General features: G+C 44.4%; 1 protein-coding gene across 1 annotated transcript; it reads right to left on the bottom strand.

Annotated features, from left to right (window-relative positions):
* Positions 1–219: 219 nt before the first annotated feature.
* LOC120031332 (sodium- and chloride-dependent GABA transporter 2-like) lies at positions 220–20384 on the bottom strand. The gene is made up of 14 exons (XM_038977042.1): positions 20117–20384; positions 8144–8278; positions 7778–7918; positions 7559–7646; positions 6182–6314; positions 5884–6018; positions 5642–5745; positions 5368–5492; positions 4818–4930; positions 4451–4588; positions 1950–2052; positions 1250–1350; positions 823–993; positions 220–395 (listed from the first exon to the last, which is right to left on the bottom strand). The coding sequence occupies exons 1-14, from the start codon at positions 20250–20252 to the stop codon at positions 303–305; spliced, it is 1716 nt and encodes a 571-aa protein (XP_038832970.1). The 5' UTR covers positions 20253–20384; the 3' UTR covers positions 220–302.
* Between the last annotated feature and the right edge of the window lie 1669 nt (positions 20385–22053).

Raw genomic sequence — 22053 nt, 5'->3', positions numbered from 1 at the left:
TCTTAAAATCCTACCCCCATTTGTACTTGAAAACAATTTCTCCAGGTCATTTAGAAAGCCTACTACCACAGTAAATACCGGTATATGACTACGTCTTTGTCCAGAATAATCAACAGCTAAAATGTGATTTTGGTAAATTATCCTCGTGTGCCTAACCAAAGCCCATCTGTTGTGACCTGGCCTACGGAATTACAAAATTGGTTAGATGAATACAAGGACTGACACTGCATGAGATCAAGTTTTAATAAACAAGCTTTCAAACAATGCACATCACTGCTAATGCCCAGCTCTTATGTTGCTAATTATGTCTTAAATGTCTCCATTTCTGTGTTTTGACGTTTCCTCTGCCGGGTCAGAGGGAGCTCATCATCAGGGTGACAAAGGACAGCCAAGCGCTAGTAAAGAAAGATATTGAATGGTTAACTACTTTTACAAATTCAGCCTTGTTTCACACTTGCACCATATACCATTTTGTAAATGTGTAGTTTCATTCACACCTGTACTGTTGGGGCTTGGCCCCTGACGAATTTTCACGGGCCAATGCTAGCTAGCATTAGGGCAATGTTACCCAAAAGCACACATAGACAAATGGCATCTGACGGTAAGAACAAGGGCTTAAATGCCAAAATCGGTGTCCCTTTAAACATATTATTCTCAGCATCCCATTATATGTAGTATTTTATAAGAGTGGCAGGTAGCTGAAAAGTTGCTGGTTTGAACCCCAGAGCTGACTGTGGTATATCTGTTGTGCCCTTGGACAAGGCACTTAGCCTTAATTGCTCCTGTAAATCACGTGATAAGAGCATGTGACTAAGTACTGACCTGTCTGAGGCTGCCTGTGCCAACCCAGATCTTGCCAATCCCCCACAGTGGCACCAGGAGGATGGAGGAGAGTGCCATGGCCCAGCCCAGTGCATAGGCCCAGTCTGGGTATATGTACCAGCGGTTAAACTTGAGGGGTTTATAGTCCACCATGTGTATAATGAAGGAACTCTGGGATGATATGGAGTAAAAGCAAAGCGCCCAATGAGTAAGACCTAGACTCAAGCCATAGCACGGATGATCCGTGCGATTTAAATTTAAAGGCAACGTTCCAGTGTGGGTGGGATGCTTTATACAGTAATGTTGGTACAATCAGAGATTACCTTTAAATGTCAATTTTCCACGCTACGGACTGAGTCACACCATACGTCTACTTTAATAAAATGTACAGCTTTAAATATTTACCACAAGCACCAATCTAACTCACCAGAGACACAAGTGGGGTGAAGTAACGCCAGCACAGTCTGAAGAGGACACACGGTCTCTGTGTAGTCATGTCCTTAATGGCATCCTCCATGTGATCTGCCCCTGGGGATTTTAAAACAGATTTACTCACGCATAGCCACGGGAAGTAGTTTAGGGGTGAGGGTGCTGTAGTCCTTTTTAGTAGCCGCTCGTATCCAGAGCAACTTACAGTAGTGAGTGCATACATTTTCATTCTGGTCCCCTGTGGGAACCGAACATGCAACCCTAGCATGGCAAGCACCGTGCTCGACCGAGTCACATCATCACAAACCACTTGATGTTTCAATGTACTCAATTGCTGTATTGTGCATTGTTTTTCTTCATGGTGATGGACCATCTACCACAGGTACAAACCTGGATGACCAGCCTATGTACAGACATCTATATCAGTCCGCTAATACTAGTAAAGGCTCAGTGCTACAGGGACACATTTTTTATTCAGATTTTATTTCCCACGAATATAAACGCAAGTCCAGGAGACAATGAGAGAAAGACAGTTTACAAACCAAATGATTACAACAACTGAGTGGTTGTGTATAGTATAATGGGGCTTTTTCACCACTACAACTCTAGTGCTTGAGATGAAGGCTAAGACTCATGTTTTTCCACCATCGTGACCGGGGTGAAAAGAAAGCCTGCGACCACAGTGGATTTACACTTACCAAAGATCCATCCCACTGCCAGTGACTCAAACACAGCCACAAAGAGAACACACGCTCCGCTGCAGCCGTAGTAATCAATGAGCTGGAACACAAAGATCCCACCCTGTAGATTAGAAGAACCAAAAAATGTCCTTTAGAAATCGAAACTGGATGGTGTTCAGAGATAGACGGGAGGGGTTGAGGGAAGCTGAAGGATGGGACTAAAAACAAACAAAAGATAACTATTGTAAAAATGTACTGTGTCCGTAAAATGTATATATATGTATAAGCTGGAAGTAGACGCCTAATTTAACATGTGTAAATATTTGTATGAACATAAGATTCAACAACTGAGACATAAACTGAACAAGTTCCACAGACATGTGACAAACATAAATGGAATAATGTGTCCCTGAACAAGGGTGGGGTCAAAATCAAAAGTAACAGTCAGTATCTGGTGTGGCCACCAGCTGCATTAAGTACTGCAGTGCATCTCCTCCTCATGAACTGCACCAGATTTGCCCGTTTTTGCTGTGAGATGTTACACCGCTCTTTCACCAAGGCACCTGCAAATTCCCAGACATTTCTGCGGGGAATGGCCCTAGCCCTCACCCTCCAATCCAACAGGTCCCAGACGTGCTCAACGGGATTGAGATCCGGGCTCTTTGCTGGCCATGGCAGAACACTGACATTCCTGTCTTGCAGGAAATCACGCACAGAACGAGCAGTATGGCTGGAGGGTCATGTCAGGATGAGCCTGCAGGAAGGGTGCCACATGAGGGAGGAGGATGTCTTCCCTGTAATGCACATCGTTGAGATTGCCTGCAATGACAACAAGCTCAGTCTGGTGATGCTGTGACACACAGCCCCAGACCATGACGGACTCTCCACCTCCAAATCAATCCCGCTCCAGAGTATAGGCCTCGGTATAACTTCGACGATAAATGTGAATCCGACCATCACCCCTGGTGAAAAAAAAACGAGACTCGTCAGTGAAGAACACTTTTTGCCAGTCCTGTCTGGTCCAGCGACAGTGTGTTTTGGAGCATAGGCAACATTGTTGCCGGTGATGTCTGGTGAGGACCTGCCTTACAACAGGCCTACAAGTTCTCAGTCCAGCCTCTCTCAGCCTATTGCGGACTGTCTGAGCACTGATGGAGGGATTGTGTGTTCCTGTTGTAACTCGGGCAGTTGTTGTTGCCATTCTGTACCTGTCCCGCAGGTGTGCTGTTCGGATGTACCGATCCTGTGCAGGTGTTGTTACACATGGTCTGCCACTGCGATGACGATCAGCTGTCCATCCTGTCTCCCTGTAGTGCTGTCTTAGGAGTCTCACAGTACGGACATTGCAATTTATTTCCCTGGCCACATCTGCAGTCCTCATGCCTCCTTGCAGCATACCTAAGGCACGTTCATGCAGATGAGCAGGGACCCTGGGCATCTTTCTTTTGTTGTTTTTCAGAGTCAGTAGAAAGGCCTCTTTAGTATCCTAAGTGTCTTGGAAATTTCTCTCATGGAATAGCCTTAATTTTTCAGAACAAGAATAGACGAGTTTTAAAAGAAAGTACTTTGATTCTGGCCATTTTGAGCCTGTAATCGAACCCACAAATGCTAACGCTCCAGATCCTCAACTAGTCTAAAGAAGGCCAATTTTATTGCTTCTTTAATAAGAACAACAGTTTTCAGCTGTGCTAACGTAATTGCAAAAGGGTTTTCCAATGATCAATTAGCCTTTTAAAATTATAAACTTGGATTAGCTAACACAACATGCCATTGGAACACAGGAGTGATGGTTGCTGCTAATGGGCCTTTGTACACCTATGTAGATATTCCATACAAATTCCATATTCCATAAAAAATCTGCCATTTCCAGCTACAATAGTCATTTACAACATTAACAATGTCTACACTGTATTTCTGATCAATTTGATGTTATTTTAATGGACAAAAAATGTGCTTTTCTTTCAAAAACAAGGACATTTCTCAGTGACCCCAAACTTTTGAACGGTAGTGTATATATACCCCAAAAATATATGAGGGATTGGAAATGTTGCAGACAATTACATTGATGGAAGCCACAATCTGTCTGCAATATTAAAGCTGATCCTATTGATATTCAGATGTGAAGTGTGGAATCAGAGATCGAGCACATGGAAGCAGTCATACACAATATCACTGAAGATAGCTAAATTAATGAAGTCAGTAAATCAACACTGTGGTCATTGCAACACTTCCAGATTTGTAATTTTTTTATTTAACCTTTATTTAACTATGCAAGTCAGTTAAGAACAAATTCTTATTTACAATGACGACCTGCTGTTATGGAACATTCTTTACCTTGCAGTCTGGGCCTAGACACGCCAGTGTGCGGAGGGCAGGACCTTATTTTACCTCACCTGCACAGAAGTTCTATTTTTTCTTTGGCCTTTTCCTTACACTCTATTATGTACAGTTAAACTAAACTCATTATCATTCTGGACAGTGTCTAAAACATTTGATTAGGAGCTAATTCAATGTCTCACCTCTGTGATCAGAGTCAGCTGTATAAGGAAGCAGGAGAGACAGAAGAGGAGCACAAAGCCCTCTCGATATCTCGGCCTTCGCAGTGTAACAGGGAATAAGTCTGTGAAAGACGTTATCACTCCCTCCATTATGACAAACTAAAATAGAAAAGGAAGATAAAAGTGACATCAAGATACAGTACATTGTGGGATCAACACAACCCATTTTTTATACACTTTTGCATGTAGACCACCTCCAGCTAACAAAGTTTGGTTCCCAGGACGTTGTGGGAAAGTTATTTGTCAAATAACCAAAAGAGAACCTTACGGGAATGTTACAAGCACATTCTGTGTTAGCTGGGCATGGTCTTTAGGTATGGTAAATAACCTGTGTGTCAATGCCCAGCAGAAGAAGCATGACGAAGAAGCAGACCGTCCAGAGCTGTGGCAAGGGCATCATGGCTGCTGCCTGGGGGAAGGCGATGAATGCCAAACCAGGACCTAGGAGCAACAGTAAACAAGAATTGGAGGAAAATAACTTAATAACTATGCTCTTAGCATATGATACAGATGCAGTTTTTTTGTGTGCATGTCATGGCACAGTATGCTACAACATTATGGATCGTTATCAGTGCCAATTCTAAAATGCAATGATGAATTCGAATGTAAAAAGTAGAAATGCAGTGCTTGAATCCTCAATTGGAATGTGAAAATTATAAATGTAAATGTTTTAAATGCTCAATTGGAATGTGAAAATGGTAAATGCATTTATCATTTTCGCATTCATATTGAGCATTTAAGCATTGCATTTAAGACACTAATTATAACCCTAAATAATGCTGTGACATGCTGAACTGACTGCATCCGTAAAACATTTTGACACATTTTTAACAAGCACAGAGCTGTAACAGAAGGCCACTGTGACGGCCACACCATACCTGACTCTGCCACCATCGCGACAGAAACACCCTGTTTCTGTGCCATGAATCCCAGCACTGAGAAGACTGCAAATCCGGCCACAAAACTGGTACAACCATTCAGCAGACACAGCCAAAAGCTGTCCCTGAATGGACATCAAATAAAATATGCTAATTATAACTGCGGTCAAACTAATAAAATTGGAATAAGTTGTTCTTTATTAAATTCTACATATCCATTGAAGTATAGATGTTTTAAGAAAAAAAATGTATCGTCAAAACTGAACAATCTTACATGTAGCAGTTATTGTTGTATTTGTTGAAGCTTCCCAAAACAGTTTGACTTCCCCGTCCAATACAGTAGGAGAAGAACACCTGCGTTCCTGCTTCCATCCAGACCTGGTTGGTGAGAGATTCATTAGTGCATGTAGAAATTCAACAGCATGAAATTGAGAAGTGGAATGCAAAGACCTGATCATATTTAGCTTGGAACTTGTTCTTCAATGAATGTGCAAATGGAAAGGTGCAAATGTTTACTTGGGGGTCTGCAAGGCGGACTGGGTCTGGATACAGGTAAAACTTAACCCCCTCCCAAGCTCCAGGTAAAGTCAACCCTCTCACCAGCAACACCAAGAGCATCAGATAGGGAAATGTGGCAGTGAAATACACCACCTAATGAAATGGGGACAGTATGGACAAAAACAAAACTTACCACCATAGCACAATTACCACCTGTACCTAAAGAATCAGATTTATGGTAGTTCCATGGATGTGTGAAGTAATTTAACATTTACTGGTGTAATCATGTATAATATACATAAACTCTTATACAGACCTTTCCTGAGTACCTGATTCCTTTCCAGATACAGAAGTAGCAGACAGCCCAACAGGCGAGGAGACAGAGCATCAGCTCCCATCTTACACTGCCCACCTCGCCAATGCCTCCAGAGATAGCCAACACACGACGCCTGGGGGAGGGCAACAGAAGCCCCGTTTATACCTGGTGACTAGTCAAGCCCGTGCTCTCACTTTTGTTAGTGTTACATGGAACAATGTTGCAAATGTTTGTTTCCTAGATACTTTTGTGGACACAATCTATCAGCCATTTTGGAAACAGTGAGTAGCCTAGCCACAGTTTATATTTTGAAGCCTTTGCCAGTGCCACACAGTTAGGTTGGAGATTCGTAACTGTGTCCAGAGGTCGCCTACACATGATAGTCAGCAATGCAATTCATAGAAGCCATGCAAGTAAGAGATGTTTTCTATTGGGGACTTTATGTTGAGTCAATATGGTAGACTGCTAGCATTGTGATGCCTGGTCTAATGTATGAATGAAGCCAGAGAGTTAATGTTTGTTTTATACAGCTATTCGCACCTGCTTATTTTGTGTTTTTGCATTACTGCAGCATATAAAATGTTATTACTTGTCCGAGTTCTCATATTATTATTTTTTCTTGGGAATTGGGATATCGGGATTCTGGTTACCGGCGAACATGCGTCCTTTGTTCTGACCTTATCCACATTTTGATTGTGCACACATTTTTAGACATGCGTCTACACATGGTATAGTGTGCTGTCCACTGTGTCCAAATTGTGAACAGATTCCCTGGTCCCTCCCTGTATGCAAATTATTTGCCAGATATTACTTCATATTATTACTTTATTTATTATTTATTTTATTACATATTACTTTATTTTAGGATATAGGCCTATATTGATTCCATAAATGGTGCCACCTGTCAATGATTTTAGAGGTCGGGATAATGATGATTTAAATGGTTTCACTGTCCATATCCATCTACACTTGTAAGAAATCCAGACAATGCCTGACTACCTCCGGAGGTGGTCAGAAAGATCAATGCGCCTTTTAATCATCTAAATCTGTCTAAAAATGTGGGCACAATCAGCATATGGACAAGATGAGGACAAAGGACACATGTTAGCACCAGGTATAAACAGGGCTAGAGGGAGACTTTCAGTTCAAGCTACATTTAAATTGCATCTGAAATGTTACCCTATTCCCTATATGGTGCAATACATTTGACATACTGGACAAAAGTTGTGCACTATTTTTTATTCTGAGGAATAGGTGCCATTTCAGATACTGGACATCATTTTAGTGTAAGATAATTATTAAAGGGAGGTCTTGCAGAGTTTTCATATAAAGTATTTATCTTATACTGCTTTGTGTTGTGTGGGACAGGCTACTTACTCCCAGAACTCAGTGGCAGCAGAAGTAGTGGGGATTTTGGAGGTCCAGTTGGCAGTATGGTTTAGTGAAGTGAAATCCACACATTGATCTAATAAAAAAGTAACTAAAGTCAAATGGAATTCTCTCCCAAAAACATATATACAGTAACTTTGTGTATCATTGTTTTCTGGTTAAATGTAACCTGTTTTACCCCCATGCAGAGAATGTAGGCCTACCTACCTGTGTTCCAGGTGTTATCACAGCTGGCCCAGGGTAGCTGAGAACTGAAAGAGAACACCAGGTAGAAGAGAGTCCAGGCCAGGATCACGAGGTAAATGATAGAGTCATAGATCAGGATGAGAAGCTCTGCCCTGCCAACACCTGTGGAGAATTAACAGGTAATATTAGGTGGGACATTAAAGGGATAGTTCACTCAAATTACAAAATTAAATATTGGTCTATTTTCTCTGCATAAGTCTTTGGACCAGGAAAAGGTATGGATTGCTTACAGGGTATTGATAACAATGTGTAATTTGGTAATTTGGGTGAATTAACCCTTTAACCTTTTTGCCTGTAGTAGAATGAAGGAGTATGGCAACATCTCACCTTCAGCAAGCGGACATAAGCTCCTCCAGCATGTGACAATGCCCTGTTGGGTGTACTGACCGATTGATGTCTCGAGAAGGAACAGAGGAAGACCACATAGCCCAACGTACAGCAGGTAGGGCACAAGGAAGGCACCTAAGAACAGACATATATATGTATGTTGTGAACTTGCAATATAGGCAGGCTACTAGTGATTTTGTGCCCTACAGACCCTAACCAAGCTCCCTTTTTAACTTATATTCATACTGGTAACTGGTATCTTTACTTAACCCACTTTTTAAAGCAGTGTAGATCTTTCTATTAATAAAAGGGCCAATGTGTGATATGGGATAAACATTTCAAAATGGTTTAATCAAATATAAAAACACTTGTAATGTAGTTTCAAGTCTGTGCTTACAGGAATAAAATGAAAAATATGGCAAATTGGTCAATAACTTCTAACAACAACATAGGCCTAGGACTATACAGTGCCGTCAAACAATATTCACACCCCTTGACCTTTTCCACATTTTGTTGTGATACAGCCTGAATTAGAAATGTATTAAATTTAGATTTTGTGTCACTGGCCTACACACAATACGCCATAATGTCAAAGTGGAATCATGTTTCTATACATTTTTCCAAAATAATTAAAAAGGAAAAGCTAAAATGTCTTGAGTCAATAAGTATTCAACCTCTTCGTTATGGCAAGCCTAAATAAGTTCAGGAGTAGACATTTGCTTAACAAGTCACATCAGTTGCATGGCCTGATAATAGTGTTTAACATGCTTTGTGAATGACTGCCTCATCTCTGTGCGCCACACATACAAATATCTGTCAGGTCACTTAGTCGATTAGTGAATTTCAAACACAGATTCAACCACAAACACCAGGGAGGTTTTCCAATGCCTCGCAAATAAGGAAACCTATTGGTAGTTGGGTAAAACAATTATCTGGGATTTCACCATGAGGCCAATGATTACTTTAAAACAGTTACAGTGTTCAATGGCTGTGACAGGAGAAAACTGAGGATGAATCAACAACATTGTAGTTACTCCACAATACTAACCTAAATGACAGAGTGAAAAGAAGGAAGCCTGTACAGAATAAAAATATTCCAAAACATGCATCCTGTTTGCAATAAGGCACTAAAGTAAAACTGAAAAAAATAATCTTTATGATCTTTATGTCCAGAATACAAAGCCTTATGTTTGGGGCAAATCCAGTAAAACACATCACTGAGTACCACTATTCATATTTTCAAGCATGGTGGTGGCTGAATCTGTCATGTTTTGTCTTTCATCATGTCTTGTCCCTGTGCTTCCCTCTGCTGGTCTTATTAGGTTCTTTCCCTCTTTCTCTCTCTCTATCGTTCCGTTCCTGCTCCCAGCTGTTTCTCATTCTCCTAACGACCTCTTTTACTCTTTCACACCTGTCCCCTATTTTGCCCTCTGATTAGAGTCCCTATTTCTCCCTCTGTTTTCCGCTTCTGTCCTTGTCGGATTCTTGTTTGACGTTTGCTGTTCCTGTGTCCTTGTTCCGCCCTGTCGTGTTCTTTGCCTTCTTCAGATGCTGCGTGTGAGCAGGTGTCAATGTCAGCTACGGCCAGTGCCTTCCTGAAGCGACCTGCAGTCTGTGGTCGCGTCTCCAGTCGTTCCTCTCTGTTGACGAGAGGATAGTATCCAGGAGAATCATTATTTGTTTTATTCTGGAATAAAGACTCTGTTACTATTACGTCGCTTTTGGGTCCTCATTCTGCAGCACAACAGAAGAATCCGACCAAGAATGGACCCAGCGACTACGGATTCTCGCAACACTGCCGTCGAGATCCAGGGAGCAATGCTCGGCAGACACGAGCAGGAATTGTCTGCTGCTCGTCATGCCGTTGAGACCCTGTCCGCTCAGGTCTCCGATCTCTCAGGACAGTTTCAGAGTCTTCGTCTCGTGCCACCAGCTACTTCCTGGTCTTCCGAGTCTCCGGAACCTAGGGTTAATAACCCACCATGTTACTCTGGGCAGCCCACTGAGTGTCGCTCCTTTCTCACCCAGTGTGATATTGTGTTCTCTCTCCAGCCCAACACATACTCAAGAGAGAGAGCTCGGATCGCTTACGTCATATCACTCCTTACTGGTCGGGCTCGGGAGTGGGGCACAGCTATCTGGGAGGCAAGGGCTGAGTGTTCTAACGTTTATCAGAACTTTAAAGAGGAGATGATACGGGTTTTTGATCGTTCTGTTTTTGGGAAAGAGGCTTCCAGGGCCCTGGCTTCCCTATGTCAAGGTGATCGATCCATAACGGATTACTCTATAGAGTTTCGCACTCTTGCTGCATCCAGTGACTGGAACGAGCCGGCGTTGCTCGCTCGTTTTCTGGAGGGACTCCACGCTGAGGTTAAGGATGAGATTCTCTCCCGGGAGGTTCCCTCCAGCGTGGACTCTTTGATTGCACTCGCCATCCGCATAGAACGACGGGTAGATCTTCGTCACCGAGCTCGTGGAAGAGAGCTCGCGTTAACGGTGTTTCCCCTCTCCGCATCTCAACCATCTCCTCCCACCGGCTCAGAGACTGAGCCCATGCAGCTGGGAGGTATTCGCATCTCGACTAAGGAGAGGGAACGGAGAATCACCAACCGCCTTTGCCTCTATTGCGGTTCTGCGGGACATTTTGTCATGTCATGTCCAGTAAAAGCCAGAGCTCATCAGTAAGCGGAGGGCTACTGGTGAGCGCTACTACTCCTGTCTCTCCATCAAGATCCTGTACTACCTTGTCGGTCCATCTACGCTGGACCGGTTCAGCTGCTTCCTGCAGTGCCTTGATAGACTCTGGGGCTGAGGGTTGTTTTATGGACGAAGCATGGGCTCGGAAACATGACATTCCTCTCAGACAGTTAGGGAAGCCCACGCCCATGTTCGCCTTAGATGGTAGTCTTCTCCCCAGTATCAGATGTGAGACACTACCTTTAACCCTCACAGTATCTGGTAACCACAGTGAGACCATTTCCTTTTTGATTTTTCGTTCACCTTTTACACCTGTTGTTTTGGGTCATCCCTGGCTAGTATGTCATAATCCTTCTATTGATTGGTCTAGTAATTCTATCCTATCCTGGAACGTTTCTTGTCATGTGAAGTGTTTAATGTCTGCTATTCCTCCTGTGTCTTCTGTCCCCTCTACTCAGGAGGAACCTGGTGATTTGACAGGAGTGCCGGAGGAATATCATGATCTGCGCACGGTCTTCAGTCGGTCCAGAGCCAGCTCCCTTCCTCCTCACCGGTCGTATGATTGTTGTATTGATCTCCTTCCGGGGACCACTCCCCCTCGGGGTAGACTATACTCTCTGTCGGCTCCCGAACGTAAGGCTCTCGAGGATTATCTGTCTGTTTCTCTCAACGCCGGTACCGTGGTGCCTTCTTCCTCTCCCGCCGGAGCGGGATTTTTCTTTGTTAAGAAGAAGGACGGTACTCTGCGCCCCTGCGTGGATTATCGAGGGCTGAATGACATAACGGTTAAGAATCGTTATCCGCTTCCCCTTATGTCGTCAGCCTTCGAGATTTTGCAGGGAGCCAGGTTCTTTACTAAGTTGGACCTTCGTAACGCTTACCATCTCGTACGCATCAGAGAGGGGGACGAGTGGAAAACGGCGTTTAACACTCCGTTAGGGCATTTTGAATACCGGGTTCTGCCGTTCGGTCTCGCTAATGCTCCAGCTGTCTTTCAGGCATTAGTTAATGATGTACTGAGAGACATGCTGAACATTTTTGTTTTCGTTTACCTTGACGATATCCTGATTTTTTCACCGTCACTCGAGATTCATGTTCAGCACGTTCGACGTGTACTCCAGCGCCTTTTAGAGAATTGTCTCTACGTGAAGGCTGAGAAGTGCGCCTTTCATGTCTCCTCTGTCACATTTCTCGGTTCTGTTATTTCCGCTGAAGGCATTCAGATGGATCCCGCTAAGGTCCAGGCTGTCAGCGATTGGCCCGTTCCTAAGTCACGTGTCGAGTTGCAGCGCTTTCTCGGTTTCGCTAATTTCTATCGGCGTTTCATTCGTAATTTCGGTCAAGTGGCTGCCCCTCTCACAGCTCTGACTTCTGTCAAGACTTGCTTTAAGTGGTCCGGTTCCGCCCAGGGAGCTTTTGATCTCCTCAAGAAGCGTTTTACATCCGCCCCTATCCTTGTTACTCCTGACGTCACTAAACAATTCATTGTCGAGGTTGACGCTTCAGAGGTGGGCGTGGGAGCCATTCTGTCTCAGCGCTCCCAGTCTGATGATAAGGTCCATCCTTGCGCTTACTTTTCTCATCGCCTGTCGCCATCGGAACGCAACTATGATGTGGGTAACCGCGAACTGCTCGCCATCCGCTTAGCCATAGGCGAATGGCGACAGTGGTTGGAGGGGGCGACCGTTCCTTTTGTCGTTTGGACTGACCATAAGAACCTTGAGTACATCCGTTCTGCCAAACGACTTAATGCACGTCAGGCTCGTTGGGCGTTGTTTTTCGCTCGTTTCGAGTTCGTGATTTCCTATCGTCCGGGAAATAAGAACACCAAGCCTGATGCCTTATCCCGTCTCTTTAGTTCTTCTGTGGCTTCTACCGACCCCGAGGGGATTCTCCCTGAGGGGCGTGTTGTCGGGTTGACTGTCTGGGGAATTGAGAGACAGGTAAAGCAAGCACTCACTCACACTGCGTCGCCGCGCGCTTGTCCTAGTAACCTTCTGTTCGTTCCTGTCTCTACTCGTCTGGCTGTTCTTCAGTGGGCTCACTCTGCCAAGTTAGCTGGCCACCCCGGCGTTCGGGGTACGCTTGCTTCTATTCGCCAGCGGTTTTGGTGGCCTACTCAGGAGCGGGACACGCGCCGTTTCGTGGCTGCTTGCTCGGACTGCGCGCAGACTAAGTCAGGTAACTCTCCTCCTGCCGGTCGTCTCAGACCGCTTCCCATTCCTTCTCGACCATGGTCTCACATCGCCTTAGACTTTATTACCGGTCTGCCTTCGTCTGCGGGGAAGACTGTGATTCTTACGGTTATCGATAGGTTCTCTAAGGCGGCACATTTCATTCCCCTCGCTAAGCTTCCTTCCGCTAAGGAGACGGCACAAATCATCATTGAGAATGTGTTCAGAATTCATGGCCTCCCGTTAGACGCCGTTTCAGACAGAGGTCCGCAATTCACGTCACAGTTTTGGAGGGAGTTCTGTCGTTTGATTGGTGCTTCCGTCAGTCTCTCTTCCGGGTTTCATCCCCAGTCTAACGGTCAAGCAGAAAGGGCCAATCAGTCGATTGGTCGCATATTACGCAGCCTTTCGTTTCGAAACCCTGCGTCTTGGGCAGAACAGCTCCCCTGGGCTGAGTACGCTCACAACTCGCTTCCTTCGTCTGCTACCGGGCTATCTCCGTTTCAGAGTAGTCTTGGGTACCAGCCTCCTCTGTTCTCGTCCCAGCTCGCCGAGTCCAGCGTTCCCTCCGCTCAGGCTTTTGTCCAACGTTGTGAGCGCACCTGGAGGAGGGTCAGGTCTGCACTTTGCCGTTACAGGGCGCAGACTGTGAGAGCCGCCAATAAACGTAGGATTAAGAGTCCTAGGTATTGTCGCGGTCAGAGAGTGTGGCTTTCCACTCGTAACCTTCCCCTTACGACAGCTTCTCGCAAGTTGACTCCGCGGTTCATTGGTCCGTTCCGTGTCTCTCAGGTCGTCAATCCTGTCGCTGTGCGACTGCTTCTTCCGCGACATCTTCGTCGCGTCCACCCTGTCTTCCATGTCTCTTGTGTCAAGCCTTTTCTTCGCGCCCCCATTCGTCTTCCCTCCCCCCCCCCCGTCCTTGTCGAGGGCGCTCCTATTTACAGGGTACGGAAGATCATGGACATGCGTTCTCGGGGACGTGGTCACCAGTACTTAGTGGATTGGGAGGGTTACGGTCCTGAGGAGAGGAGTTGGGTTCCATCTCGGGACGTGCTGGACCGTTCGTTGATTAATGATTTCCTTCGTTGCCGCCAGGGTTCCTCCTCGAGTGCGCCAGGAGGCGCTCGGTGAGTGGGGGGGTACTGTCATGTTTTGTCTTTCATCATGTCTTGTCCCTGTGCTTCCCTCTGCTGGTCTTATTAGGTTCTTTCCCTCTTTCTCTCTCTCTATCGTTCCGTTCCTGCTCCCAGCTGTTTCTCATTCTCCTAACGACCTCTTTTACTCTTTCACACCTGTCCCCTATTTTGCCCTCTGATTAGAGTCCCTATTTCTCCCTCTGTTTTCCGCTTCTGTCCTTGTCGGATTCTTGTTTGACGTTTGCTGTTCCTGTGTCCTTGTTCCGCCCTGTCGTGTTCTTTGCCTTCTTCAGATGCTGCGTGTGAGCAGGTGTCAATGTCAGCTACGGCCAGTGCCTTCCTGAAGCGACCTGCAGTCTGTGGTCGCGTCTCCAGTCGTTCCTCTCTGTTGACGAGAGGATAGTATCCAGGAGAATCATTATTTGTTTTATTCTGGAATAAAGACTCTGTTACTATTACGTCGCTTTTGGGTCCTCATTCTGCAGCACAACAGAATCATGTAATGGGTATGCTTGTGATAAGCAAGGACTATGGAGTTTTTTTTAGGATAAAAAGAAACAGAATTGTGCTAAGTACAGGCAAATTCCTAGAGGAAAACCTGGTTCAGTCTGCTTTCCAACAGACACTGGCAGACAAATTCACCTTTCAGCAGGCCAATAACCTAAAACACATGGCGAAATATACACTGGAGTTGCTTACCAAGACAGTATTGAATGTTCCTGAGTGGCCTAGTTACAGTTTTGACTTAAATCGGCTTGAAAATCTATGGCAAGACTTGAACATCACTATCTAGCAATGATCAACAACCAACATGACAGAGCTTGAATAATTTTTTGAAGAATAATGTGCAAAGACTGTACAATCCAAACAAAATGTGGAATAAGTCAAGTTGTATGAATACTTCTGAAGGCATTGTGTCCTTTAACATTCCAGGTGTAACATGGACACATATGTATTTGTCCTGTCATTTCATTGCCTGATCACAAGATAATTTTGTGAATAAGCGTACTAGGCTACTGTGTCATGGGGTTGTCATTCGAAATATCCTGAATAATGGAAGCAAAAAGCGTTGGGTATGCTGCACACAGGTTAGCGTTTCTCATCATGAATCTTGATCTTGAGGAATCTTGGTAACTAGCTGGCACAGCCACAGTCATAAAATCTGATTTTAAACCTAACCGTTACCTTAACCTTAAACACACTGCTAACTCCAATTAAGACCAATAAGCTAATTTTGGTTTTCATACATTTTTACGATATAGACAATTTTGACTTTGGGACAAATGATAGTCCCACTAAGCACAAACCAGATGGGATGGTGTATCACTGCAGAATGTTGTGGTAGCCATGCTGGTTAAGTGTGCCTTGAATTCTAAATAAATCAGGGACAGTGTCTGAATACTTTCCGAATGCATTGTACACAGGGTGGAGGCCAGGTCATCTGATGCAGCACTCCATCACTCTCCTTCTTGGTCAAACAGCCCTTACACAGTCTGGAGGTGTGTTGAGTCTGTTTTTGAAGACGTCTGTTTTTGGTCATGGTTTCTATGGCCAAATTTCTAACTTGAAATATTTTCAGACCCCTCGACTTTTTCCACATTTTGTTATGTTACAGCCTTATTCTAAAATTGTTTAAATAGATTTCCCCCCTCATCAATCTACACACAATACCCCAAATGACAAAGCAAAAACATGTTTTTAGAAATTTTGGCAAATCTATAAAAAAACAACAACTGATATATCATATTTACATAAGTATTCAGACCCTTTACTCAGTACTTTGTTGAAGCACCTTTGGCAGCGATTACAGCCTCAAGTCTTTTTGGGTATGACACTAAAGCTTAGCACACCTGTATTTGGGGTTGTTTCTCCCATTCCTCTTTGTAGATCCTCTCAAGCTCTGTCAGGTTGGATGGGGAGCGACACTGCACAGCTATTTTCAGTACTACAGAGATGTTCGATCGGGTTCAAGTCTGGGCTCTGGCTGGTCCACTCAAGGACATTCGGAGACTTGTCCCGAAGCCACTCTTGCGTTGTCTTGGCTATGTGCTTAGGGTCATTGTGAAACTTCACCCAAGTGTGAGGTCCTGAACTCTCTGGAGCAGGTTTTGATCAAGGATATCTTTGTACTTTGCTCCGTTCATGTTTCCCTCGATCCTGACTAGTCTCTCAGCCCCTGCCACTGAAAATCATCCCCACAGGATGATGTTGCCACCACCATGCTTCACCATAGGGGTGGTGCCAGGTTTCTTCCAGACGTGATGCTTGGCATTCAGGCCAAAGAGTTCAATCTTGGTTTTATCAGACCAGAGAATCTTTTCTCATGGTCTGAGAGTCTTCAGTTGCCTTTTGGCAAACTCCAAGTGGGCTGTCATGTGCCTTATACTGAGGAGTGGCTTCCGTCTGGCCACTCTACCATGAAGGCCTGATTGGTGGAGTGATGCAGAGATGGTTGTCCTTCTGGAAGGACCTCCCATCTCCACAGAGGAACTCTGAAGATCTGTCAGAGTGACCATCGAGTTCTTGGTCACCTCCCTGACCAAGCAAGGCCCTTCTCCCCCGATTGCTCAGTTTGGCCGGACTGCCTGCTCTAGGAAGAGTCTTGGTGGTTCCAAACCTCCTCCATATAAGAATGATGGAGGCCACTCTGTTCTTGGGGACCTTCAATGCTGCAGAAATGTTTTGATGTCCTTCCCCAGATCTGTGTCTCGACACAATCCAGTCTCAGATCTCTATGGACAATTCCTTCAACCTCATGACTTGGTTTTTGCTCTGACATGCACTGTCAACTGTGGGACCTTATATAGACAGGTATGTGTCTTTCCAAATCATGTCCAATCTATTGAATTTACCACAGGTGGACTACCTGTTACCGTTGCGTCATTTTGTATCACATTCCAATGATAAAACATGTCCCCCCCATCCCCAGTGAAAGTGCGCCCCTGGCCTATGTAATGGAGCATAGCCAGATAACATAGGTCATAGGCCTACAGTAGGCCAACTCATATTCTGTTCTTCTGAAATACATGTTTCGTCATGTCATAATGTTTCTTTAGACCTGATTAAAATAAATGATGGATATGTATTGTGACGGTGTATATTAAATTGATTTATTAGACTTTTTAAAATGTAGATGTTCCAAAGGTGCGCATCAGCGGCTTGTATGCATTGAGGCCTGGAGATGCTAAACATGTTTATGTTAATTAACGGTCAAATGCCATGAGACCAGCAGTTTTTTGCATGACAATAACTGGCTGACAAAATGTCCTAGACTGGACCAAATCTGAACCAATGTTTCACAAGTTTGGACAGCACAGTACAGTACATCACAGTAGAGTACATTTGAGTAGAGTACAGTACAGTAGAGTATAGTTCAGTACAGTACAGCACAGTAGTGCACAGTACATTATAGACGTCTACATTTGGGCCAAATCAAGGCCGGACCGGACCAAATCTGAACCAATCATAGACGTCTATTTTTGGGCCGGACCGGACCTAAAATCAACATATGTGAAAGTTGAAATCAAAAATCCACTTTTGAACGTCCATGGATGTCCTGTGACGGTCGGAGCTTACTGGGTTATTTGTATTTGTGTGCCCATGAAAACCGTTTTCGCGGTGTAACATAAGTAGTTACAGTGCATTTCCGAGATCTCCATATAATATGCACAACTCTGCCAGGACGTAGGATCAAGGGAGCCACTCAAGTTTTTTAGTACTATATCTCTTGACACATTGACAAAAATAATCATGGCCTCTAAACCTTCAAGCTGCATACTGGACCCTATTCCAACTAAACTACTGAAAGAGCTGCATCCTGTGCTTGGCCCTCCTATGATGAACATAATAAACGGCTCTCTATCCACCGGATGTGTACCAAACTCACTAAAAGTGGCAGTAATAAAGCCTCTCTTGAAATAGCCAAACCTTGACCCAGAAAATATAAAAAACTATCGGCCTATATCGAATCTTCCATTCCTCTTTAAAAATGTTGAAAAAGCTGTTGCGCAGTAGGTCCTATGCAGTAGGTCCTATGATTGAGTGTAGTCTGGCACAGGAGTGTGACGGTGAACGGAAAGGCACTGGAGCAACGAACCGCCCTTGCTGTTTCTGCCTGGCCGGTTCCCCTCTCTCCACTGGGATTCTCTGCCTCTAACCATATTACAGGGGCTGAGTCACTGGCTTACTGGTGCTCTTCCATGCCGTCCCTAGGAAGGGTGCGTCACTTGAGTGGGTTGAGTCACTGATGTGATCTTCCTGTCCGGGTTGGCGCCCTCCCCTTGGGTTGTGGCGTGGCGGAGATCTTTGTGGGCTATACTCGGCCTTGTCTCAGGATGGTAAGTTAGTGGTTGAAGATATCCCTCTAGTCGTGTGGGGGCTGTGCTTTGGCTAAGTGGGTGGGGTTATATCCTGCCTGTTTGGCCCTGTCCGGGGGTATCGTCGGATGGGGCCACAGTGTCTCCCGTCCCCTCCTGTCTCAGCCTCCAGTATTTATGCTGTAGTAATTTATGTGTCGGGGGACTAGGATCAGTCTGTTATATCTGGAGTATTTCTCCTGTCTTATCCGGTGTCCTGTGTGAATTTAAGTATGCTCTCTCTAATTCTCTCTCTTTCTCTCTTTCTCTCTCTTGGAGGACCTGAGCCCTAGGACCATGCTTCAGGACTACCTGGCCTAATGACTCCTTGCTGTCCCCAGTCCACCTGGCTGTGCTGCTGCTCCAGTTTCAACTGTTCTGCCTGCGGCTATGGAACCCTGACCTGTTCACCGGATGTGCTACCTGTCCCAGACCTGCTGTTTTCAACTCTCTAGAGACAGCAGGAGCGGTAGAGATACTCTCAATGAAAAGCCAACTGACATTTACTCCTGAGGTGCTGACCTGTTGCACCCTCGACAACCACTGTGATTATTATTATTTGACCCTGCTGGTCATCTATGAACATTTGAACATCTTGGCCATGTTCTGTTATAATCTCCACCCGGCACAGCCAGAAGAGGACTGGCCACCTTCATAGCCTGGTTCCTCTCTAGGTTTCTTCCTAGGTTCTGGCATTTCTAGGGAGTTTTTCCTAGCCACCGTGCTTCTACACCTGCATTGCTTGCTGTTTGTGGTTTTAGGCTGGGTTTCTGTACAGCACTTTGTGACATCAGCTGATGTAAGAAGGGCTTTATAAATACATTTGAATTTGAATTTAAAAATCTGTCAGACAGCAAGGTCCATGATTCATTCAGGTTTGAAGTTAAATGTCTAAGTCAATTGTTAAATGCTCAACATTGCCCTAGTATCTGTGCGTTAGAGATTTGTCGACAATGAGTGTGACGTGTCTCCTTTCTAATGCCCACAAAGCTCCAATTCAAACTCCCATTAGACAGCTCTGCAAGCGTTTTAATGTCAAAATACGTTTGTTCCTCACCAAATATTACTGTTACTCACTATCTTCATTTACTCCAGTTATGGCTGGTATGTACCTCCAAAAAAGGTCTTAATAAAAAGCCTGAAAATATTCCTAATTGCTCAGTGAAGCTCCATATTTGGTGAGTAAGGAACGTATTTTGACATTATAATGCTTGCAGAGCTGTCTAATGGGAGTTTGAATCTGAGCTTCCTAGCCGTCAGAGAGGAGACACGCCATAGTCATTGTCGACATCTCTAACACAGATGCTGGGGAAACTTAATGTATAAAAACGACAAATAACACTGTCAAAAAGGAAAGAAAGGTAGTGTTTTATGTCACAGGATTTTTGCCAAATCTGTGAAAACTCCAACTGTGAGAAAGGGTGTAAACATAGGTTTTGATTCAACTATGTTCCCTCTTTAAATCTTAATGTTGTAACATTAAACAAGTTACAGATTTTTATCAATGACTTTGTAACAGCCCTAAATAGATGTCCACTACAATAAATCCTCACTGCCACCCTAATTTATAGAACGACCCATATGGGGGATTCCCCAAATATAACTCACCTCCACCGTTCTTATAGCAGAGATAGGGGAACCTCCATACATTTCCCAGGCCGACCACATTACCACAAACTGTGAGGAGGAACTCTGTTTTAGAGCTCCACTGTTCCCTCTTCCCTTCCTGAGTCTTCACGTTCATTCTCTTCTTTTGTCCTGTAGTATCCACTGATCTCTAACTTGGTGTTTGCTATTCAGAATATACTGGAACTCTCGTTGTGTCAGCACCCTACCACTGGATCTGTAGTAAGTGAGGAGGAAATGCTACTCCTGGGTTCTCTTCCAGTGGACTCGGTTCAACATCTCACTATGGGACATACCCTCGTGCAGGTCATTCGCTGAAGCCTTATTCAATCACGCCTAACAGGCCAATTAGGGCTTTGTGGGTTAAGCCCCACCAGCCTATATAACACCATGCAATGCCCTGGTTCCCCTCATTTTTCGCCTCTGTTGAATCTGAGCCTGTTTAAGAGCTTTTTTAAGAAAACCTAGCTCTCAGCTTAACTGTTCCATTTGGTGTGGGTTACCACTTCACCTACACAGAGTGAAGTTACCTAAGGTAGCTTGTTAGCAGTATTGTTTGTTGTCAGCTAGCTACAGTACCTCTGTAGCCTAGCCTTCACGCAATTAGTGCTGTTAGCTTGCTAGCTCCACTACTTTAATATACCGCTAATAGCAGTTTTCCACTAGTTTTAGCAACTTCTACTAGTGGGCTCTAGCTCTCTGTCGGTTCCCACCTTTCAGAGTTGGCTAGCTGAACTGGCAAGTGTCCTAGTTAGCTAACGTAACCACACATAGTTATAGATAGCAACCTTTGGTCTAAACCCCCATTCGGTTTGTTTGGCTAACACGAGAGGTGCTGTTTCTTTAACACTAGAAGTGCAGATAGAATATATTAATTTAAAATTGTAATATCTTTGCCATTTTAAGAGTCATGTCCCTGACTTTTCCCAAAGTCTTTTTAACACACTGATGTTAACATTTTTGTTTGATAAACAGTTTTAGCAGGACATGTCATCCCCCCCTGCTCTTCCTTCACCTGACAGCTGGCTGCCAATTGAAACTACACATAACTACACTGAGTGTACAAAACATTAGGAACACCTGCTCTTTCCATGACATAGACTGACCAGGTGAAAGATATGATCCCTTATAGATGTCACCTGTTAAATCCACTACAATCAGTGTAGATGAACGGGAGGAGATAGGTTAAAGAAAGAGTGTTAAGCCTTGAGACATTTGAGACATGGATTGTGTGCATTCAGAGGGTGAATTGGCAAGAAAAGATTTGAACGGGGTATGGTAGTAGGTACCAGGGGCACCGGTTTGAGTGTGTCAAGAACTGCAACACTGCTGGGTTTTTCACGCTCAACAGTTTCCTGTGTGTATCAAGAATGGTGCACCACCCAAACTATGGAAAGCATTGGAGTCAACATTGGCCAAGCATCCCTGTGAAACCCTTTTAACACCTTGTAGAGTCTATACCCCGATGAATTGAGGCTGTTCTGAGGACAAAAGGGGGTGCAACTCAATATCAGGAAGGTGTTACTAATATTTGGTACACTCAGTGTATATCGAAACAAATTTCACACATATAATAATAGATGTAGCCTAAAAACAAGATTAAATTGACAATAGTCTGATGGGTGGCAATATTTAAAATTGTTAAACTGTGAATGAAGAGACATCTATTGAATAAACAGATTCATTTTCCATTCCAAATTAAAACCTGCTGCTGGTCGAGCTCATGAGCTGGGCCTATCTGAGCTGGATCTGTCTGAGCTTACGTGTGTGTGTGTGTGTGTGTGTGTGTGTGTGTGTGTGTGTGTGTGTGTGTGTGTGTGTGTGTGTGTGTGTGTGTGTGTGTGTGTGTGTGTGTGTGTGTGTGTGTGTGTGTGTGTGTGTGTGTGTGTGTGTGTGTGTGTGTGTGTGTGTGTGTGTGT

The sequence above is a fragment of the Salvelinus namaycush genome, chromosome 3 (assembly GCF_016432855.1).
Source record: "Salvelinus namaycush isolate Seneca chromosome 3, SaNama_1.0, whole genome shotgun sequence".
NCBI lineage: Eukaryota > Metazoa > Chordata > Actinopteri > Salmoniformes > Salmonidae > Salvelinus > Salvelinus namaycush.
Note: the sequence above shows the minus strand (reverse complement) of the source record. Positions and strands in the feature narration are given on the sequence as shown.

Coding starts and splice junctions, on each gene's coding strand:
- LOC120031332 (XM_038977042.1), bottom strand. CDS start 20,252: ATGAACGTGAAGACTCAGGAAGGGAAGAGGGAACAGTGGAGCTCTAAA. Junction 7,919..8,143: donor CTTATGTCCGCTTGCTGAAG/GTGAGATGTTGC, acceptor AATTCTCCACAG/GTGTTGGCAGGGCAGAGCTT. Junction 6,019..6,181: donor GAATCAGGTACTCAGGAAAG/GTCTGTATAAGA, acceptor CCATTTCATTAG/GTGGTGTATTTCACTGCCAC.